The sequence below is a fragment of the Molothrus aeneus genome, chromosome 15, assembly GCF_037042795.1.
Source record: "Molothrus aeneus isolate 106 chromosome 15, BPBGC_Maene_1.0, whole genome shotgun sequence".
Classification (NCBI taxonomy): domain Eukaryota; kingdom Metazoa; phylum Chordata; class Aves; order Passeriformes; family Icteridae; genus Molothrus; species Molothrus aeneus.
This window is the reverse complement of record NC_089660.1, coordinates 11,413,584-11,435,776: the sequence shown is the minus strand read 5'-3', so window position 1 is coordinate 11,435,776 and position 22,193 is coordinate 11,413,584. Positions and strand designations below refer to the sequence as shown.

Here is a 22,193-nt window from a genome sequence, read left to right as displayed (position 1 = left end):
GGAGTGACAAAAAATTGGACTGTGGGGAGGAGTGCTTTTCCTAAAAGGAAGAATAAAAGAGGTAATGATCTGTTATAATTTTATATAATGAATATATCTCTGTGGGTTCAGAAATTCTGAGGGGCATCTACACAAGAGGGGAGGGGGCATGTCCTAGGCTAGACTGCACTAGAAAACCATGTGGGAATTACAGATGGGCAAACTGTATCTGCCCTGTTGAAAACTGCCCACAATGCATCCATCAGTAATAGAATAGAAAGAAAGAGAGTAAATAGTTCCTTGAAACTGAAACTTTTTTCGGTTTTTAATTAGGGAATGATCATAACAGCATTAATTGACTGAAAGTTTACAAAAGACTGAACAAAAGCTTCTGCTATATGATTATATAGCAATAGAGGGGGAATTGTCATGGATATTCCTCTGCATGGCTTACCTGCAGTGGCTGCCTCCTACCTATTAGTTCTTTGAGTTTAAGAACATAGATGACTTCTTTTTGTCCCCCTTTTGTCAAGTCTGGCAGTGCTGAGCTGCAGCTCAGCCATGGCTTGTCCATGTATTTCTCAGGGACAGGGTGACAGTACAGTGCCACTTTCTGCAGCCCTGCCTGCTGTGTCTGACCTTGTCCCATGGAAAGTCTCAAAGTCCCAGTCAGAAATCAAGCAGGAGCTTCCTGGTTCCTTTTGAAGGCAATATTTCGGAAGTGGCTGTCAAAGGGGAGCTCAGGCAAGGCTGCAATAGCTCTAAATGTGCCAGCACTGGAAAAATCACCTGTTGTAACCTCTATGCTGAAGTGGAATAGGTGGCAAATCCCAAACAAGATGGTGTTGGAAAAGTCTGCATCCCCTTGATGTTTCTCTTTCAGGATATGGATTGTGGTGCTGAAGCTTCACTAACCAGATGAAAGCAAGCCAGTGACTTTTGTAAAAGTATGTTGAAAAAAATCCACACTTCATGGGTTCTTTCAATGCTATCTCTGTGAAAATATAAATCAAACAAGTGTGTAAAATATTCCAGAATTGCAGAAAATGGATTTTAAGATGCTTTTTCAGAAAGAGTTGGGACAAACACATTAAATATATTGCCAAAGGAGAGCAATATTCTTTGTAGATTTCCTGCCATACAGAAGATGGTATAACACAACAAACTTCCAGCAAGCTGGAATATTCTTGTGAGTTGTCTGAATTATAGAAAACTGTCGTTTTACAGAAGGATGTATCTTTGGGTTCTTTCTTCTTTCCTGTTAGGTGATTTGCTAACACTGATGGCACATCTGGTATCCTTTATGTTTTTAGTGATCTGAAATTAAAAGTTTTGTTTGCTTCTGCTACTTTTTCACTCTCAGCACTGAAGTTCACAGGTCAGGAAAGCCATTATCTTGCTGTTTTCATTATGTAGTTGTGTAATTCCCCCCACAGAGCACTTTAGTTCTGTGTGGTTTATGAGGAATTTCTGCATTTCCTGCAACACATTCGGTTGCCTGATGGCAGCAATTGGCCTCTCTCCGTGGATATGGCACTGTTTGACCACTGCTTTTCAAAGACACTTGGGAGGAGGGCTGAATTCCAAACTGAATAAAACTAAGTCATTCCATTAATTCATTTGTACAGTAAGAAATTTTGTTAAGATGGAGAGCAGAGAGACCCTCTCTTGAATGTCAAGCAGGCTTTCCTAATTGTGATTTGTGAAGCTTTAGAAAAAGTTTCCCAGGGGAAGTTGTGGAAGACATGGTTCTATTATGTGTAAAGCTGCCTTAATTAATCTTGTCTGCTTTTATTTTTAGCAATATGCCTGAAATTATTGCTTTTTTCATTTATAAATTCTAAGGAATTTCAACCTACCTTGATGTATCTCAGACACAGAATGAGGTGCTCTGATAGGTAGTGAATAACTCTGTCAACTGCAGCTTATATGAGGAGACATGTATATGTATAATGTGGTTAAAAATGTATGTAGTACAATCTGTATCTGGGTCACTTTTCCATCCACTGTTCAGACCTTAATTTAAGCTGAAATCAGCTGGGGAGTTAATTGCTCAGAACAAGAGCAAGGTGGCAGAATTTTCCAGGTGTCCAGCCTTTAACTTGGAAAATCTAAGCTGCATCATTTCCCTACAGTGTTTTCACTGAGTACTCACTGTGTGGTTTTGGTAAACACCAACAATGGAATTTCTGCCTTTTCATTATGAAATCCTTCAGCACCACAGTTTAAGGATTACACTGTAAGGACATGGCTCTAAGGTAGTATATGTTGAATATAACTTTGATTTCAGTCAAATACTCGTTAATTTGCCCACTGGCAGAGTAGTTTTCTCTTCTTCCAAGACTCAAATGTACATATATTTTTGAATATGATTAAGGATTTGGTTTTTTCCTAAAGAAAGCCACATACTCTGTATTTCTCCCAGTCTAAATTAGGTGGATTCAGTTCATGTTTTGTTCAGTGGAACCTTGAAGCTGCACAAGGCCAGTACCTTTTATTTTTGGTTTGCTTTTGCACATTTAGTGCCTTGTCACTGTATGGCAGTTTTCTGTTCTCAAACTCACGCTGTTTGAGTGAGATTTTGCTGTGTTCAGATTGAGCATTACAGCAGCTACTCTTGTGTGGCTGGAGCCCAAGTATCACACCTGCAGCTGTGAATGTGTGAGCAAACCAGGAGACAAATTTTCAGTGATAATAGGATTAACATTGGGAGATTTAATTCCTTTATCTCTCCAACCCATAAAACATCCATTGTTTTAATGCTGGCTGGGGTTTTTCTTTCAAATCAGATTTCCTTGAAGAAATTTGGAAAACTGTTACCTGTGTGTGAATGTGATTAAGCTGATGCTGCAGCTCTTTATTATCTGAGCTATTAAGATTCAAAACCTGAACCAGTCCTGCTATAAGTAAGAATGAACAGGAAAAGTATTGTAAGAAAGTCAGACATTTTAAGAAAAATGCCTGAATTGATTTGGTGGCACTTTGCAATTTGAAATATAGGATACAGGATTCATGATGGAAAAGTCGATGTTCACCACTGTTAAATTGGCTTTATCTCTGTCAATTTGCTGTTCTAAGACACAGAAAATAGATTTTAGATATTTTTTTCGTCCCCAGAGATAGAAATAGATTTTCTCATATTGAAGATTTTGTTTTGTCTTTTATTCTCTGCATTCTCTACAGAAGTTCTGAGATCGAAGAACATGCACTGCACTGAGCAGGAGAATTGTCTTTGTGTTAAACCTCAGCTTGCAAAACACGAAGGGAGTTTTCTACCAGAGTGGAATTGGATTTCAGCCCTTGCCATGCATTTGTCTTTCAGGCTGCCCTCCCTGCTGAGAATGGCTTTGTCTGTGGACTCGGCTCGGTACCGCTGGCAGCGACGGGGAGCTCGCGGTCCCTCCCAGCCTCTGTCAGAATCAACACCTCTGCTGCTTTCTGCCAGTGCCAAACCAAAACTCTGTCTAAACACATGGAGGATTGTGCTGCCTGACAATGGGAGACAGTGGAAGGACTGGAAACAAGCTTCTACAGTTTATTCTAGAAACAGGATACAGACCACGAAGTACACATGGTTCACTTTTTTGCCCCGAAATCTTTTGAGACAGTTCCACAGGTAAAAAAATTCATTCAGTGTAGGCACAGAGTTTGTGGTGATTGCAGTGGGGCTGGCCCAGCCCCATGCCCATGGGCACAGCTGTGAGCAGCAGGTGAGCAGCACTGCCAGCAATGAGCCATGGAGTGCCCAGGGGCACTGAGCAACCACCAAAGGGAGCAGAGGGCACACAGGGGCAGGGCATCAGCATGAGGGGATAAAAGGTTGGGCTGAAGAACAGGAAGGGCAGATGCTTGCAGCCTTCTGAAGTGGTCAGTTGTTACTCTGTATGGGTTGAAGCTTTCTGAAATTGTGTAGTGATACTTTGTGTATCGTGGCTGTCTCCACTGCAACAATTCAATGATCCTTGAGATTCAAGAACTCTCTCTGAAACTGTGATACTTGAGTGTGATGGAGAAGGGCTGCTTTCGTAGTTGTAACTGCACTAAAATTCAGGTGATGGTAATTTTTAACAAAATGGCACTCAGTTGACACTGAAATGGTGGATTAAAGCAAGCAAGGGACTGCTTAACCACTGCTGTGACCAGCTTTCTTAATTGAATGCTGCAAGAGTTCTCTTTGTAAAAAAAATCAAGTTTTTATTTAAAAATCCTTCTGGTTTTGTGTTGTATAAACATCTGGTTTTTAGAGCACAAAAGGAATTCATTGAATGTGTTGAGAACACCTCTGAAATTTTGTAGATTTCAGCAGCTCAATTTTGATATATTTTTAATGTTACAAAGTGACTGTCTACCAATGTAGATATGTCTACCAATAGTATATATGTATGTGCAAGTGCAAGGTCAGGTTTCTTTCGAAGGGCTGGTTTAAAATTATGTAAACCCCCCCCCCGCCCCCAGCATAAAGAATCAAGTCAAAAAGGACTCGATTCCAGGGAACCATCATCACAATAAAGAGAAATGGAAGTTGTAGATCCATCTCTAGCTTTGAAATTTTAATTCTGTATACTAGCTTGGCCCATTCATAATTTGACCTGCCATTTGCAGAATCCTTCATGGATTCCTGATGGGTACATTTCTATAAATTCATTGGTTTGTTTTTTGAGGTTTGTTTGGCTTTTGTTTAATTTTGTGCTTATTTTCAAGACTGAGGGGCCATTAAAGACCTTGGAGATCCCACAGACAGATATTGTTTCCAACATGTGAGAAAACTAGAGCTAGCTATAATAGTATGAAAATTTATGTCACAAGTCTTCTGAAGAAAAAATTTGCATCTGGGTTAAGCAGCTGATTAATTTTTTCTGGAGAAAGGAAAAACAAGGTAGAAGAGAAAAATTATTAATGTTCCTTTGACACAGAATGGGGGTTGTTCATTAAGAAAAGGATAGATTCTAATTTCTGACTACTTTTAATTTATTTTATACCTTTTCAGGTTGGGTAATCTTTACTTTTTCTTTATGGTGGTTCTGAACTGGTTCCCACAAGTGGAAGTCTTCCACAGGGAGGTTACCATGCTGCCTCTGGTCATGGTGCTGCTTTTCAGCATGATTAAGGATGCTCTTGAAGACTACAGAAAATACCAGTATGATAAGACAATAAACTTCACTAAAACCAGGGTATATGACAAGTAAGTAAACTAAATCTATTATTTCTTTCATTGCTTCTGTTGTCATAGAAACTGCTCATCTGATTTTACAGGAACTCCCTCACTGACCTTTCAGAGTACTCTAAGTTTGGAAGAACCATTACAAAATATTTTTTTCTACCTTTAAAAATGCCTTATTTATCTTACTTAAATCATCTCAATATCACTGAGGCTTTGTTTCATATCACAACAGCGTGTGCTGATACATACAGGTTTTCATTTCAAGTTTTTAGAGCAGCTTGTCAACACACACAACATCCTCTCCTCATAGCAGAAGGATCTGGAGGATAAATGGAACTTACTCAAGCCTGGAAGAGAAAACTGGGGCTGTACAGAAACTGGAACAAAGTCTTTCTAATGTCTCACAATAAAGCCAGTAATACAGAAATTAATGATCAACTACATTCAAGGTGAATCATATAATAATAATCAGGAGGTGAAAAAGTAGGATTCAAAATCATATAATAATCAGGAGATGAAAAAGTTTTCGGACTTCCAGTAAGCAGAGAGATCAATACAAGCCAGCTTGGCTTTGGAGCTGGTGCAATACCTGTGGGAAGCTGTTTGCTCAGGACTGACTCAGAAGGAAGAAATCATTTCACTGCAATTCTTGTTGCAACATTTCGATTTCATCAGAGTTTCTTGTTCAAGTACTAACTTGAGACTGCTTACCTTGTCACTGCATCGTGAAGCAAACAGGAGTTTTCATTTAAAATAAGCTTAAATATTTGTGTGCTTTCCTTTTTTCACCTGCTCTTAAGCCCAAGCCACAGAGAAAAAGATTGCTGTGTTTTACATACATGTCATTAGCTCTTGTGGAAATGAGCCCTCATCTGTGCTGACATATTTATGTGTCAGAGGAAGAAGGCTCAAAGGGGAAGGGGTGTCCAGGTAGAGAAAGGAAGGCCTGGGGAGAAGGATCAGGCTGAGGGGCAATCCAGGTACATTGTACTTCCCTTGTTTCTGTCTGTGTCTGATTCCTCTGGCTACAAAATCAGAGGTTTACTTAGCTTGGGGGAATGGGGTTGGTTGTTTGTTTAATAATAATCGATCTTATGGCCATGAAAACAAACAATAGATAGAGGAAATAAAAGAGAAATACTGTCTGTTCTGAGGCTGGTAGCAATCCTTTGTTGACATCTGGGACACAGAGCTCTGCCCATTACCTTTGAGCTTCCTGGCAACTCCCAGGGCTATAAAGTGATCCTGAAACTGCTGGAGTGACCTGTGAACACCGTGTGTGTGTGTGTGTTCCCAGCTTTGCCACAGCTCTGTGGTAAAGCAGAGACACTTCACACGAGCAGGGGAGGGAAATGGTCTGAGCAGGGCCTCCAGGCATCTGCTGGCAGGAAGAACAAAACATTCAGGATGCTTTTGGCAGACGTGAGGTGCAGCTGCCCCAGCAGGATCTAGGAGCTGGTGCAGCTGAGTCAGGATGATCCCTGGCCCTGGCTACGTGGAGGTTGGAGTGGAGGAGGCAGCCCTGGGATTCAGACATCTCAACTCTTCTCTTCACCATTTGGGAGTTCATTTGGACTACTGAACTCTTCTGACTTCATTGGTTTTCAACTTGGAGCTACTTTTTGAAAGAAAAACAAGATGTCAAGGAAAATTGCTCCAGGCTGCTTCTCTACAATGGCATGGAAAAAACATTTTTTCAAGGAAACCTGCTGCCAGTGTGGTGCTTCAGACACGGAAATCCAAAATGAGGAGCTGGAGAAGAGAGGAAAAGTAAGGAAAAGAAAGAAGAAAAATGAAAATAAACGTGTGATCATCTCCAATTTGCCCTTTGGAAGCAAGAAGTGGAAGGAAAATCCAAACAGATACTATGACACCAATGAAATTAAGACCACAAAATATACCATCATAACTTTCCTCCCTAAAAATATCTATGAGCAGTTTCACCGCTTTGCCAATATTTATTTTGTGTTCATTGCACTGCTGAATTTTGTGCCAGTGGTGAATGCTTTCCAACCAGAGGTGTCTGTGATCCCAATTTGTGGCATAATGGCCATCACAGCCATTAAAGATGCTTGGGAGGACTTCAGGAGGTATAAACTGGACAAAGAAATCAATCACATGGGATGCTACATTTACAGCAGGTAAGTTTTGTACAGCTTTTATTGCCAAAAACATTGGGTCAAGATCTTTGATCAATGGTGAGGCTTTTTCTTTAAAAAAATTAACAAATAACTGCTGAAAAATCACAGTCATTAGGTGAAATAGGGAAAAGTCATGGGCACTATATATCGCCTGGAATTTGTTCTCATACAGGGATTTTTTTTTTTGTAAGTATTACTGTATTATTTAAGTTGTTTTGTTTGGGTTTTTTTTAAAGTATTATTTTACTGGAAAGTTAAGTTTGAGTTTCATTGTATTGGTGTGTCTACCAGCATCTTAGACAAACAGGTGCCTAAAGAGCTACCAGCAGCTGAATTTCTGAGACATTTTCAAGAGGGTTTAATTCTACCGACCTAAGGTAGCACAGAACAAGATCTGTCATGGGACTTGTTTGCATTCTTAGATGCCAAGAAATCACTGAAAAACCTGGCTCTTTGAACTACATTTTATTTTATACTCTATGTTGTTATCTAGCTTTCAGTTATTTTTTCTTTCTTAGGCAGTATGTAAAAGGAACCTGTAAAAACACAGTCTAGAAAGGAAAGATAGTAATTTATACCTCTGTTTAGTCACCTCTAAATGAATTAACTACGTGTGCCTGTGCTCGCTTCCTCAAAGTGCTTCAAGAGTTCTTGCTTTTAGGAGATTCAGAAGATTGAAAATTATGTTTTATTGTATCAAAACTGTTCTCTCAGCAAAGTAGCAAATGACTTCTCCCTGATAAAGTCAGAAGTGCAAAACTTTCCATCTCCATGAATGTACCTGTCATCCCTCAAAATAATCAACAGTGCTTTATATAGCATGTGCTTTCATGGGCAAGATCCTGCAGAGCTGTGGCTTTTATCACATGGGGCTGTCATTTCTGTTTGTTTCTCCTGCATGTGTTGGACAGATTTTTATTTTTATGTGCTGCAGGTTAAATAGGAGAGTAATAGGTTTGCTTGTACAGGGACTAAACTTAGGCCCACATATAGATAATGATTTGTCATTAAAAAAAACTGCACTCCTCTCCTTGCCAACTTTTAATAAAAAGCTGGAATTTCACAAGTTTCTAAATATTGAGGATTTAAGGTCTCATATGTGGTGAAGAATGTCAATAATTGTAGCTCTTTGGGTAGGATGGCAAACTGCCTCTTCTGTCTATCTTTGAAATTTCCATCTGGCTGAATATTCTAGCTTTTCAGTGTTGCATTAGCCTATGAGGCAATGGATTATCTGTTAATACTTGTTAAAACCAGCACGGGACAGCATAAGTGGGGCAGTAGGTGCTAATGAATAAATCTGGAGAGGGATCTTATTTATTTCCTCTTTACACACAGAAACCATGCCAGTTTAAATCTGAAAGCCTTTTACCATGGGAACATGAGAAGTAGGGAATACAATAGAACTTGTTTTGTATAAGGGAAAAATATCCACCATGGAATTATAACATATATTCCACTCCAGATTCAAGATTGTTATGCAGAAACATGAGTCAGGCCTGCCTTAAAATTGGTTATTCCATCCCATAGAAAAGATTTTGATCTATGAATCAGTCTTGTCTAAGATCTTGTCTTTCACCAAAGTTTTATGGCCCAAAAAGGTGGTGTAAGGGAAAGGAAAATGTGAAGGGTTTCAGACTACAGCATTCATCCTCTCTGGAAAAATTGTGGGTAATAATATTTGCCATCAGATCAGTCACTACAGCTTAATATATTATGAATAATTTCAATCAGGCTTCTCTAGTGCTTCGGGAAGCTGCAAAGTCATGGAAGGGCATGATGTCTTCTAATTTTATTCCATATGAATCATGAAAATAAGTAATTGTTTTAGCATAGGTGAAAGTCTTTTTGGGACACTGCAAATTTTGTTAATATTGTGGCAGCAAAAAGTTATTTCTAATAGAACAACTGATCTCCCATCCAAGATGAAATATTACTTAGATTTTAAGAGATAATCTTGGAGTGTATGTTGTCTTTATTTCATATTTTAATAAGGACTCTGGCACCTGTTCCAAAAGAAATACAAAGCAAACCAAACTTTTCCAGATACTGAATGTTCTCCAAAATTTTCTTGAGGACCAGGGGAAATGCAGTAAATTGCCTTCTTTCAACAGAGAGCAAGGGAAATTAAAATTAAATAGGCTGGCCTGTAAACATATTTATTCTAATTTTCTTTTCACAGAGATCAGCTGAAATGGGAAATCTGGTCTGCTGGTCAAATGAAAGAAAAGACACTTCCAGTAGTGTATTTAAAGAATGTTTAATTGAAAAAATGAGAAACAATTAATAGGCATTAAAGTGTCCTGGGGAGATGCAATAACCCAGATGTTTGATGGAGGAGTTTGTACTTTCGGAACCAAAACTTTTGAAATCATACTCTGTAGACAATCTGCTGTGCTGTTGGAATGAATCACACACAAAAAGGAAAGAACAGAAATCTGAATTGCAGATGGTTCAGACCTATTTAATGCCTGCTTTCTCATGGTGTTCTTTGAAATACACTTTATCTACTTATCATTTTCCAAGCAAGGCAGACTTCCATTACTACAAAACACCAAAGCATTTTCTATGATGCTATACTTTATTATGCCTCTTTAATTGCATTTACATTTCTCAAGTCGCCTGGTTTCATGGAACCCTAATTAGTTAGACTCCATCCATAGCAGTTAATTATAATCTTCAAATATGTGTGATTTTTATCATATTCATTTTGTTGCACCCAGATGTGGGTGAGGGTCCATAGTGACACAGAGTCCCCAGGCAGGTGCAAAGGAGAGCTGCTTTATTGCACAAACCAGGCCTTTTTAAGGAGTTTGCCCATTATCAGTTACATAGTTTTAAAGCATAACAACCATAATTCAACCAACCACCATAAACCACAATGTGAACACACAATGGTTTATAACTCGTTTTCATACCCCTAATTCAGCTGAGTCCCTTCCCCACAGTCCTTTTCTACTTAGCCACAGTAGCAGGCCTGAGCCATGGTTTTACAGGGGTAACAAGGCCCTTGTTTTACAAGGCTGTACCTATATGCAACACCCAGAGACATTTTAGTCAAGACTGGCACAGATTGCTCTCTTCATCCTTCTAGTCAGTCAGTCCCTCCAAAGCTCCCATGGTTATTTTTCTCTAAACTCTCTCATCAGTTTGTCATTAACTTACTAACAGGGGCCAGCACTGAATGTGGTACACAAACCTGAAAGTGAATGCCAATGCAATAGTTGCTAAAAGCTATTCTATATATTCAATTTTCTTGAAGTTCTATAATGTTCAAGGAACTAATTGTTGTGTAGTTATTATGTAGCTTGGCTGTGATGTACCCCAAGGGTTATATCAAGCTCTGTAAACACTCCATAGCATTCAGACAGGTTTTTGCATCAATTGCACATTTTTAGAAGATTAAACCTATTTTTTCCTCAGTGTTTTAGTAGACATAAAGATACAAATGCAAAGGTTATGCACAGTTCACTATGGCACAGCAGCAGTCACAAAAACATTAACATTATTTAAGCAATTCATATTTCTTAATTGTAAGAACCTAAATCCAGGTATCTGAGACAGTGACTCAGAGAAACCTTGTTTATGTGCCTTGAATCATCCTGTGGCCCTTTTGGAGAAGCAGCTAAGCCAACAGGCATCCTAAATGAGCTGGCCTGATTACTCTTTCCATAGAAAGTTCCTCTGTAATACTTTCAGACCTTGTCATTTTCAGGTAGTTCCTACAAGCATCAATCTCCTCCTCCTCCTCTCTCAGTCCACTGATGCCTGTGGCACAAAAAGTTTAGGCTGGCCTTCACTCTGACTCTTTGTCTACTTAGTGTAAGGTTTTAAAACATTTAAAGATTTTTGCATCAGCACTAACTCTGGGTTAGCCCTGGAGCAGAGGTATAGAAAGAAGGAAAAAACAAAGTGCTCATTATTGTGGTGCATGAAATGAGAACTGCCAACAGCAGAAAAACTGAAAGTGGCTTAATCTGGACCCACTGTTTTGAAAGAGAATTAAAGTTTTTCAGTCAGCTGAAGTACTCTGAGTCTGTGCTGCAATTTTCTCTCTGGCAGCAATGGAGATTTGCTTGCCTGCAGGTGACCATCCATACTTTATGGGAAGCTGGGCAGCAAAGGCTGCCCTTCTGTTTGAACCTCCTTCACCTGCTCTGTGTAACTGGATTTCTGAACAGAGGAGAGATTGTATCTCCTGTAGGTGCTCCCCCTGTCTGGGATAGTGCCTGGGACTGGCCAGGGATGCAGTGACCAACAGAGGTATGGGGCATCTGGAAAAGAGCAGAGAAAGGGGAACATGCTTGAAAGCAGGGATTGACCTACTGTCAAAACTCGGAGTTTAAAGAAAAACAATTTTTCTCTGGACTCAGAAATATCATAAGCAACTCATTCAACCCAAGGTGAACTGAAAGTTTGTAAAGTAGAAAGCAGGATGAGAGAAAATTCCCATTCCTACAAGGGCATAAGAACTGAAAGATTTCTTGCCAACACTTAATTAAAAGTGTTGGTCAGCAGCACTGAGTTTTCTCTTGTTAAAGAGCCTTTTCTTTCTGCTTTGTTATTTTTGTTTTCTGACAAAGCATAACTGTAAAGACTAGGAGCCTGCTGGAGGCCTTAGTGGGTTCATTTTACACACAAAAAAAAAAGGGCTAAAGTCTGTGTCCCACTTAAAACCTCACCACAGGTAAAATTGCAAGCAGTTTTCTTGGGCATAGCAATATCAAGGCTTCAGTGGTACCTTCCCTGAACAGTGTAGGAATCTCACCAGCTGGAGGCTGAAGACCTCCTGAATAGGTGAATTCCTGTGACAGCCACAAAGCAGGCACTTGGACTAGTTGCAAGTTACTATCCCCCTGCCTAATGTTAAACATGAGTGTTGTTCTCTGGTAATGGGCATCCCCTGCTCTGCCATCCCTGGCATTTTTGTCTGCTCTTCATGTACTGTGGAAATTTTGTCCCTAGTTTAGCTGTGGATACCTGAATTAGCAGTGAGTTTGACACAAACAGTGCCTTCTGCTTGAGGAATTCTTCAGCCTTGCAGTGAGAGAGAGAAAATGTCCTTACCCAACAGAACACCCAGGTGCGTTGTGTCACCATGGCACTGCTTGAAACCAGTGCTACTAAAATCATGAAGAAATTAAAACACCTTGTGTGGGATATGATGATTGCATTGTGAAGAATTATGGACAAGCTGAACCGAATAAATGCAAAGAACTCTCAGCTGGTCCAGGCAGCAGCACCTGAAGGTGGAAGAGCAGTGAGCTGCAATTGTTGTCAGTCAGGGTGTATTGCTACAGCAGGATCCTCAATCTCTGTGGAACAAAATCCATAAAATGCATTACTAAAGCTACCACTGCTTCATGTATTGCTTGATCAGAGCTTTCTTCAAGATCTATTACCTGCCAAGACAATTAAAGCTGCTTCACAGAAAAGGTGCAATGGCTTAGCAGCAGGAGCTAATGACTAAACATTAAGACCAAATAAATAAGAATCTCTGGCTTTGGCTCAGAGACCTGCAAAATCATGGCCTCATGGCATTAAGATTCAACCTAACTGTCTGAACTTTTAAAATACCACTAAACCTGGAGAGAGGAGGGTTTCTACCATGTGACCTCAAGAGCTACATGGTCATATAAAGATATGACTATCAAAAAGCTGATGTAGGCTGTGCTTTCCAGAAACTTTACCAGTTAATGAGAGTCCATAGAAACTAATGCTAATGATTAGGAGACATCAACTGAGTCACCTTGAAATTATCTGTTCCTTCCAGCTGGTGCCAGGAATAATTGTAACAATAGTATTTTGTTCAAGGCAGTAAAAAAAAAAAAAATACATTTTCCTAAATACAAAAATCTACAATTTACAAAATTAACCTAGTAAAGTCTAAGTAACATGCTGTTTATGTCTGTTTTATTTTATTTCTTCAAAGATGAGTTAAAATAAATTCAAAACCATTTATATGAACAAATAATACATTTAGAAAGATCTGGTACTTACTTAAAGTTTACATAAGGTTCAGTTGTTTATGGAAGTGGAGCATAGGCTTGTAGCATTGAGACAGTAAGTTGCTTGTTATGATGCTATAGGCAGTTTAAGCATATGGAAAGATAGGATCTGTTATTAGCATTGAGGAATTTGGAATGCCAGTATGATACAAGTGTATGTACTTTATTAGACTTTAGAAATATTCAGTTATTTTTAAAAGATAATTTTTATTAGTTTCAGTTATTTTTAAAAGACAATTTTGCTGTCTTAACATAGTGTTCAAATCCTGAGAGTTTGGTGCTGTGGGGAAAGGCTGGGGCTGGGTACAGGACTGGGCACTGATAAATGGAACCATTGGTGCTGCTGGGCTGGTGTGCTGGAACAAAAACTGGGATGGGATGGGATGGGATGGGATGGGATGGGATGGGATGGGATGGGATGGGATGGGATGGGATGGGATGGGGTGGGATGGGATGGGATGGGATGGGATGGTGGCAGGAGCAGTGACAAACCCACACACACACCCTGGCACCTTCCCATGCCCAGGCAGCGTGTGCAGATCAGGAACATCATCAGCCAATTGACCTATGGACAGTTTCCAGAATCAGTTCCTGTCTGACCTAGTGACTTCTTTGAGTCCTAAATCTGCTCCTTTGATGTCAGGCTTTTTTGCTTTGTGGCAGTAGCTCTTGATGGTGAGGTCATGGACATAAAGTGATCTTTGAAAATATTTTGTGAGGGGTTTGCATATAAAAGCTATATAATCTTTGATAGCATAAAACTGGGCAAGATTTTTATTTGCAAAAAAAACTGTAAAGAGTAAGCAGCTGTGTGATTCAGCCTGTTGCCATGTAGACCCAGGATCCCAGGATATTGTTTTTTTATAAAATAGGTGGTGTTTGAAGGAGGCCATTTTCAAATACAGCATTCTAGCAAATTAACATACAACAAAATATAAATATGTAGATTTCTCTATTGATAACACTGATATATTTTTCTATGTGCCATGACCTGGTGACAATTTGGGGGGATATAGTGCAGAGCAAACAATATCTTTATTTTGAACTGCAAAGGATCTTGAGATAGAGCTTGCAGTAATTCTAGGGAATAAGATTCACTGGAGTAATTGTCTGATAAAATGTTTTTATATGACAAAAATTTCTGAAGATCTTTCTTTAAGACAATTTAGCAGACACACATACTGTGGAGTGCATGTGAAAAATTACTTTTATTTAATCTTTTCTGTATAGCAGAAAAATAACTTTTATTTCCCTCCATTCACCATGCATTTTGATCCAGTTTTGCTTTGAAATTTATCTTTATTGAATCCAAGAAAGTGAAATCAAATTGTTGACACAAAGTCAATAATTTATTCAAGTTCCCCCACAATCTCCAACTGCAGCAGGATTTTTTTATGATCCTTTTTTTTTCCCAGAAATTACTTCATAAAATCTGTTTAGTTCAGGCCTTCTGTTCAGATTTGATGAGTTCAATAACAGTTCTGGCAGACATCATTTTGACTGTTCAAGGCCTCTTTTCATTGGCAGTATCCTCTGATGGGCATCATCATGATATCTATGAGCAAGGGAACACTTTTTGAATGTGCTTTTGATCAATTCCCTGGTAAAAGAGAGCAGGAACTGAGGAACTTTCATCTTACCTCTTGTCTTCAGTGTGCCACAGCCCTGACACCACACGCTGTACGAATCAAGGGTCCAGATTCCCACCTATGGAAAATCCCCACATCTGGTGATTTTTATTTTATTGGTTCAATAGATTTGCCCTTTTTGTGTGTTTCTCATCAGACCATCTTGGGTTTATTAAGCTCCTCTGTTTATTTAGCAACCAGAGCTTGTGCTGTTAACTTTCATCAGTGAACAGAAAATGGGCAGTGTTCCAGTTACAGGGATTGCTGAAAGGAAACTGCTTCATCTGAAAAATCTTGTTAGACAACTAGGACAGAGCTGCCGTGGGGTGCACCAGTTTCATCATGAAGTGCTTTCTTCCTTTCATCCACTGGCAATTCCCTACAAAGTTGTAGAAAAGCTTTGTACTATTTTTAGTATTTTTAATTATTAATCTTATAATATAATCAAAATTTTAATCTTACAGGTTCAGATGAAGTTTTCTTCAGGAGCAGAAAATTCTTTGAATACTCATTGGGATAGAGTGACAGTTCCCCTGAATGCAGGTTTGGGATTCCAGCAATCCCTGAGCTGCAGTCCCTGTGCCTGCAGCTTTTCCTCTGATCTGAAAGAGGTCATTTGGCTTTTCTGACTCACTGTCTTCTCTCTAATTAGTGACTGGCTAGAAGCCTGAAGCTTTACACGTAATGTAGGTTTCATAGCGAGCTATTGGGAAAAAAAAATTACAAATCCATTATTTCTGTGGATTATTTGGGCTAATCTGATTTCTTTCAGCTGATGTGGAACACAGACAGATAGACAAGGCCCTTCTATAGCATTTTATGAGTGGACAAAATCAGAAATATGTTCTGTAAACTTCTGACTTGTGCAAGAATTGACGTACAGAGAGGTAGGATTACCATGGAGAAGCCACAGTAAACATTATATGCAAACTATAAATGGCATCCAAATGTCTAGGATGGCAAGACGAGACATCTGCTTCCTCTAAACTGATCTTGTATTCTTTCTTTCATGTTTTAGGCAAACAAATTAAGAAGTCCTATTCAGAAGTTGTTTGGCATGGAAAGGATTGGTGCTTACATAGTTGATTTGTTATATTAACTTAGTATCTGCTTTGTAGAGGATTAAATACTCAGCATACACTTGCTAAAATACTTTTCAAATAGAAATTTAATTTGATTTTTTTAAAATGCATAGCAGCACCTAATTAACTTACAAAAACCTCTGTTCTTCTGTGTGGTCTTTTATGTCTGTTGTTGCACAAAAGAAAAGGGACATGCAGGTAAGCAGAATCAGACAAAATGAGAAGAATTAAAAATTCAAGAAAGAAAAATCAATGTAAGATGAAAAAATATTGCTACAACCCCATTGTTCAGTAAGTGCTTCAAAAGCAGCAGTAAAGGGATTCAAATCATCAGTCTGGAGGGTTCTGTTTTTTTAATGAAAATTCAGAACTACTGGGAAATGGACAGAATTTAACTTCTTGCATAAGCTGCACAGGTGCCTGCTTGTTGTTGTTTGTGGCTGAGGGCGCAAGCCCAGTGAGAGGCTTTGCCTGGCAGTGCCGTGGCTGGCTCTGCACCAGCCCAGCAAAGTGGGTGAGCAGGGAGCAGCCCTTGGCCTGGCAGGGAGGCAGGGCTTGGATGTGGGCTTTGAACTGCAGCAAAACACTTTATCTCTCCCATCACTGCTCCCCTTCTCTGACACAGACACTTCAATGGAAGATAGTATTCTCCATCCAATAGATGAGGATGATTAAAAACTTAACCAAAAATGAGACTCTGAGTCATTACAAAAAGCCTTTAATTGTCTGTCTGGTAAAGTATCCTGAGCATTTTCCCTCTCACAGAGCAAGGCATAAGATGATTCAGTTATTCATCCTGAAAAAATAAATTTCTCTCAAGGAGTTAGAGGAACCAAGCCATTGTTGCAGTGGTTTTTTTTCCCATTAACTAATTTTAAAGCTTATTGTGTTGTTTCTGGTCTGCTTAGATGGTTAAGAGCAGTTGAAGGATTAATTGCTGAAAATGCAATGTCAAAAAATGTCTGCTATTTGCTGAGCTTAGTTCATTGATGAAATAGTAATTTCTTTTCTTTGAACCCCATAAGCTCTTTTTTTTTTAATTTTTTGTTAATTTACAAGCTCTTTGTTTCTTACTTTAACTTTTCCATTAAATTTGGGCTCTGGTTGTATTTTTTTTGCTTAATACTAAGGGACCATTTGTCAGCTCTTCCACCTTTTGAAGTTGTTTCTCTGCACTAAGCTAAAAATTTGTAACTACCCCTTGAGAGTTACAAACTGGAGAGACCTGAAGCAAGTGCAGCTGAAGTATCAGTTTACTTCTTTCAGGAGCTATATGCTGATGTTGGAAAGTGTCTAGGAAACAGTCACAGTCAAAAACAATAATCTGAATTTCTTCAGTAAGATACTCAAAAATACCGCTGTTAGTCTGAACTGCCTGCAATATTTTGTTGTGCAGATTATAGGACTAGTGCTAGAATGAAAGAGAACTGCTGAAAATGTTTTATTCCATGTAAAGATTTAGTTTGAATATGACAAATTATGAAGTTGCACTGTGGAAGTGTCTGAATCCTTAATTTCTAGCTTCTGTTCTGTGTTCTTTAAAAAAGGTTCTTTAAAAATGGTGTGCCCCCATGCCCTGTTTTCTGTTTTTGAAGCCCCCCAACCCAGCAGTCCTGCCTTCCTAATGCCCCTCATCGCCCTCGTTGTTCTTTCAATGCCACAGGGAGGAACACGCTTACGTGGAGAAATGCTGGAAAGATGTCAGAGTGGGGGACTTTGTGCAGCTGCAGTGCAACGAGATTGTCCCAGCAGACATCCTGCTGCTCCACTCCTCTGACCAGAACGGGATCTGCCACCTGGAGACCGCCAACCTGGACGGGGAGACCAACCTCAAGCAGCGCCGCGTGGTGATGGGCTTCAGCAGCCAGGTCAGTCTGGGCAGGGCAGCCCACAAATGGCTGTGCCGCCCACAAAATGGGCACACTTGTCTCCAGACACTGCACAGAGGGGTTTATTTCTGCATGGCAGCTGGAAGAAAGCTCGTGGTCCCCTGCCACAGCATCCGTGGGTTTCCTTATGGATTCTGTGTCTCTGGTGTCCTGGCACACCGAACTCACTGCGTAGGCAGGTGGAGGTGTGAGAGCTCAGCTGGAGCTGCTCTAAGGCACTATGGGCTGGCAGTTTAATAGGAACCCAAAGTAAATTAGTTGTTTTTTTTTTAAAGTTAAATGTTTGACATCAGTTTGTGATTCACTTGGAATTCTTAAAATCACCATTTTTTTTTCATAGGCAGTATCATTTCCTTTTTACCTTTTCCCTTTACTTTCCTTTCCTTTCCTTTACTCATGTGGCTCATGTTGGAAAAACCTGAAATAAACTAGAAAATATGACTTACATATTGCTGTTACATTTTCAAGTATCTTTAAACACACAGCAGGGCAGTTTTTCAAATAACCCAGAACGAGGAGTGGTAGCACACGAGGAGGAAAACTTTGTTCCATTGGAATCACTCCAGCAGACAGGAAATAAAACCTCACAGATAATTCTAGGAATTACATTAATTTATTCAGCAATTAGTACCAGTGCCACTAGGAAGATCTTTTGGGATTACTGGTGTGTGGGACACAGCTGCCATGGAGCAACCAGACATTAAACAAAGCACACCATTTCCATGGCCAGTTGAGATCAGGGGTGTACTCGTGTTATTTGCTTGTTGTTCAAATGGAAATCACTTTTCAAAGACAATTAAGGACTGTCTCATATTGTGGTATAGCACAGGCCCTTTCCAGTGCCTTCCAGTGATGATTAGGGAGAGGTTTTGTTCCTGAGACACACTCTAAATTTTAATATGTAAAGATTTAGCAGAAAAACAGTAAACTGGCTACTTAACGTTTTTAAAATGTTGCATTTTTGTCACATAGTTCTAATTTACATGTTAGATTTTCTACCTATTTTTCCTTTTAGACAAGAACAGGGTGCTCTACCATTACACAAAATGCAAACTTTTGCCTCAGTTGTTCATAACGTGTGGAAGTCTTCCACTATATCAGAAAATACTCCTGTGCTAAATTATGCCCCTGACTGCCTATTCATGGTGATTTTCTTTAGACTTTGAGTTATTATTGAGATAAACTGTATGCCCAGGAATGTCTATACTTAAGAACTCCTGTTACATGAACAGGGTGGAATGCAATTCTGGCCCTGGTGGCAGCCAGTGCTCAGGAGGTCAGAGCTGACAAAACTTCCTGGATCACCCTGCTCTTGTGGTGTGCTTGTGTAAACAGTGTGCTGGATAAAAAACCCCAGTGGATGTGGTATCACACTGCAGGTTTTAGTGTGCCAGCTTCTTCCTTGTTCTTTGAGCTTTGCTTAGTCCTGTGATTTATGAACTTCCTGAAACCCCCTCAGATGTAATTCTGCCTATAAAGTGACTCTTTAAATGGGGAGGAAGTAAATACATATCAGTTAGTTCTTCAGTTGGGTTAGAACTAACTGGGCTTAGTTCTTCAGTTTAGGATGCAAGAAAGGTGGAGAGAGACTATTGACAAGAGCATGGAGGGACAGGACAAGGGTAATGGCTTAAAACTGACAGAGAGTAGGTTTAGATGAAATGTTAGGAAGAAATTCTTCCCTTTCAGGGGGTGAAGCCCTGGCATAGGTGGTCCAGAGAACTTTTGGGTGCCCTATCCCTGGAAGTGTCCAAGGCCAGGTTAAACTGGGCTCTGAATCAGCCTGGCCTAGTGGAAGGTGTCCCTGCCCATGAGTCCTTGCTCAGAGCCCCATCCAGCCTGGCCTTGGACACTCCCAGGGATGGGGCACCCACAGCTCTGGGCAGCTGTGCCAGGGCCTCACCACCCTCACAGGGAAGCATTTCCTCCTAATATTTAATCTAAATCTCCTATCTTTGTTATATTCACTTAAAATGAAGACAGGTGTTTCCACTAATTGGCATCTGTGATGTCTTGTTCATTACACAGCATTTTCTTCACTTAATTTAACCACTTGTTATTCCAAGAGGAGGAAAATGCTCAGCCCTTCTGAAGCTCTGCTTCAGGCTGAATGAGTTAAAATGTCTTTGTATCTCCTGCTAGGGCAAGTGTTCCAGCCCTGGTGGTCTAAATTAAGCTTTTTTTGGTGTTTAGCATTTCAAATACTCACTGGATCTGACACTCAGTGTGTTTTCTCTTGTAGGATACTGTGTTTGAACCGGAATTTTTCCAAAACACCATCGTCTGTGAAATGCCAAACAATGATCTCAATAAATTCAAAGGTTATATGTAAGTATTTGTTTTCCATAAATGCATTTTTGATCTGTGCTTTGATAGTCCTCTTGGAGGAATTGGATGGAAGGAACATATTTTGAGGAAATTGATGGTTGTCACTATTAGCTATTCCCAGATCCAGAAGTCAATATAAAATGTAGACTTGGACTCTGTTTTGTGGCAAGGTAGAACCAAGGCTTGGCATTGCATTTACAGTTGTTTCCTACAAATTATTTTCACAGAGATTCAGCTCTCTTCAAAACTTAGACATAAGCTCATGTACATTTGACCTGATGATTGGACTAAACTAGATTTTAGATAAATCCTTCCAATTGTTTAAGGTATCCATCTGCATGGCTCTGGTTTCTTCACCTTTACAGCCACAGGGAAAAGGTGTCCAAGATCTAATAATCCAGAGTTTCTTCTTATTAGAAAGGTAGAAAAGTCAAACATGCATGCAAAATGCTATTGAACTGATGCACTAGACTAGTATAAAAAAGTAGGGTAGCTTTCTTTTTTGTCTTTCTTCATTAAATAATTCTGGTACAGGCATAACAGCAAATTCAGCAGATTTAACCCCATTTATGAATTATAAGGCAAATTTCTGTGTCATGGCTCATGTCTTAAAATTCTCTTACCCTCCAACACAGAGCAGGTTATTCCCACACCACAGCAGAGAGTTGTCCAAAGTTCCTACTGCCCCAGACCAAATGCCTGCCCCATTGTCATGCAAATAATTGAACTGCATGAGTGTGCCAGCATCCTCATCCATGCCCCAGCTTTGCTAAATTTACCAATAGCTAAACTAGGAATTAATGGCTCTGCAAGAAGCAGTGAGAGTGTTGCACCTGGAGGAGCTGCAGATGGCTGGCTCTCTGACAGAGCAAACCAGGGATTATCTCCATTAGCACTGACCATACCTAATCTGGTTTTGAGGCTGTGCCCTGTAAGAATGGTGCCTCTAATAGCAATGCCAATTCTCCTCTGCTGCAATTTCTTACAAGGGAAAAAGAGGTCGAGTTTGTATTGATTGCTGGCTGTGGTTGTTGGCTTCAGGGATCACTGGGTACAATCTAAATTGAAGCAACCCCTCCAATTAGCAAAGAGCACTTAGATTATAGAAAAGGAGGAGATATGACACAAGGAAACACACACACAAATACACACCCTTAGCACTCAGGACTGGCTTCAAAATATTCAACTCTCAGCTGAAAGTCTGTGACAGAAATCTCCTCGGTGAATGCCTATTATCTCACTTGCTTGATGGAACATGGAATTAGCTGCCTTTCTCTCCCCTCTTCAGGAATAGAAGAAAGGATTTGGTGGGGAAAATTCCTTGCTGAGAGTTAGTGAAGTTTCTGTCTTTGGTCTGCTGAGATTTGAGCTATTTTGTAAACACAAATTATTTGGAGCAGGCTACCTTCTTGTCCATGAACCCTTAATAAATTATTGAGGCTCTACCGCCTTTCTATAAAATAGCAGGAGCAGTCTCTGATAAAAAATGATAAGAAATAACTTAGTGACATCCATCTGACATGTCCAATCACAGAAAATTCTGTTCAAGGGGATGCAAGAAGGCTTCTATTAAATGAGTTCCCCAAGGCTGAATTTAGATTCCAAGAAAAATAGATTTCTGGCATTACGTTTTTACAATTCCACCAGCTGTAGGTTGTTGACACCTACACCTTTTCCCTTGGCAAGTTTAAGTTGTGTAATCATGTGTAGCTGCACTTAGACATTGGACTTCACTTAGCTCTAATGTAACACCTAGCCTTGCCCCTCATTTGAGAGATGAGACTATTTGCTGGTAAATGAAACACAAAATACCAAATAGAAAGTAGAGAGAAATTATTATTCTAGGAAAAAGAAGGTCTTTTCCCACCCTGACCTTTATATAACAGAACAAGACAGAGCATCTGAAATAGAAGCTCTCAGCTTTGGTAAAGATCTCAGGAAGAACCTACCAGTGTAAAATGAAAGCTGTGGGTAGGG

The 22,193-nt window shown here is 39.7% G+C and overlaps 1 protein-coding gene across 1 annotated transcript in view; it reads left to right on the top strand.

The window, feature by feature from the left end:
- The first annotated feature begins 6,778 nt into the window (after positions 1-6,778).
- The window catches only part of ATP10B (ATPase phospholipid transporting 10B (putative)), a 42,365-nt gene continuing 26,950 nt past the window's right edge, over positions 6,779-22,193 (top strand). The window contains exons 1-3 of the mRNA XM_066559932.1: positions 6,779-7,281; positions 17,663-17,867; positions 20,131-20,216. Coding sequence (XP_066416029.1) covers positions 6,779-7,281; positions 17,663-17,867; positions 20,131-20,216 — 794 coding nt within the window. The remainder of the gene's footprint in view (positions 7,282-17,662; positions 17,868-20,130; positions 20,217-22,193) is intronic.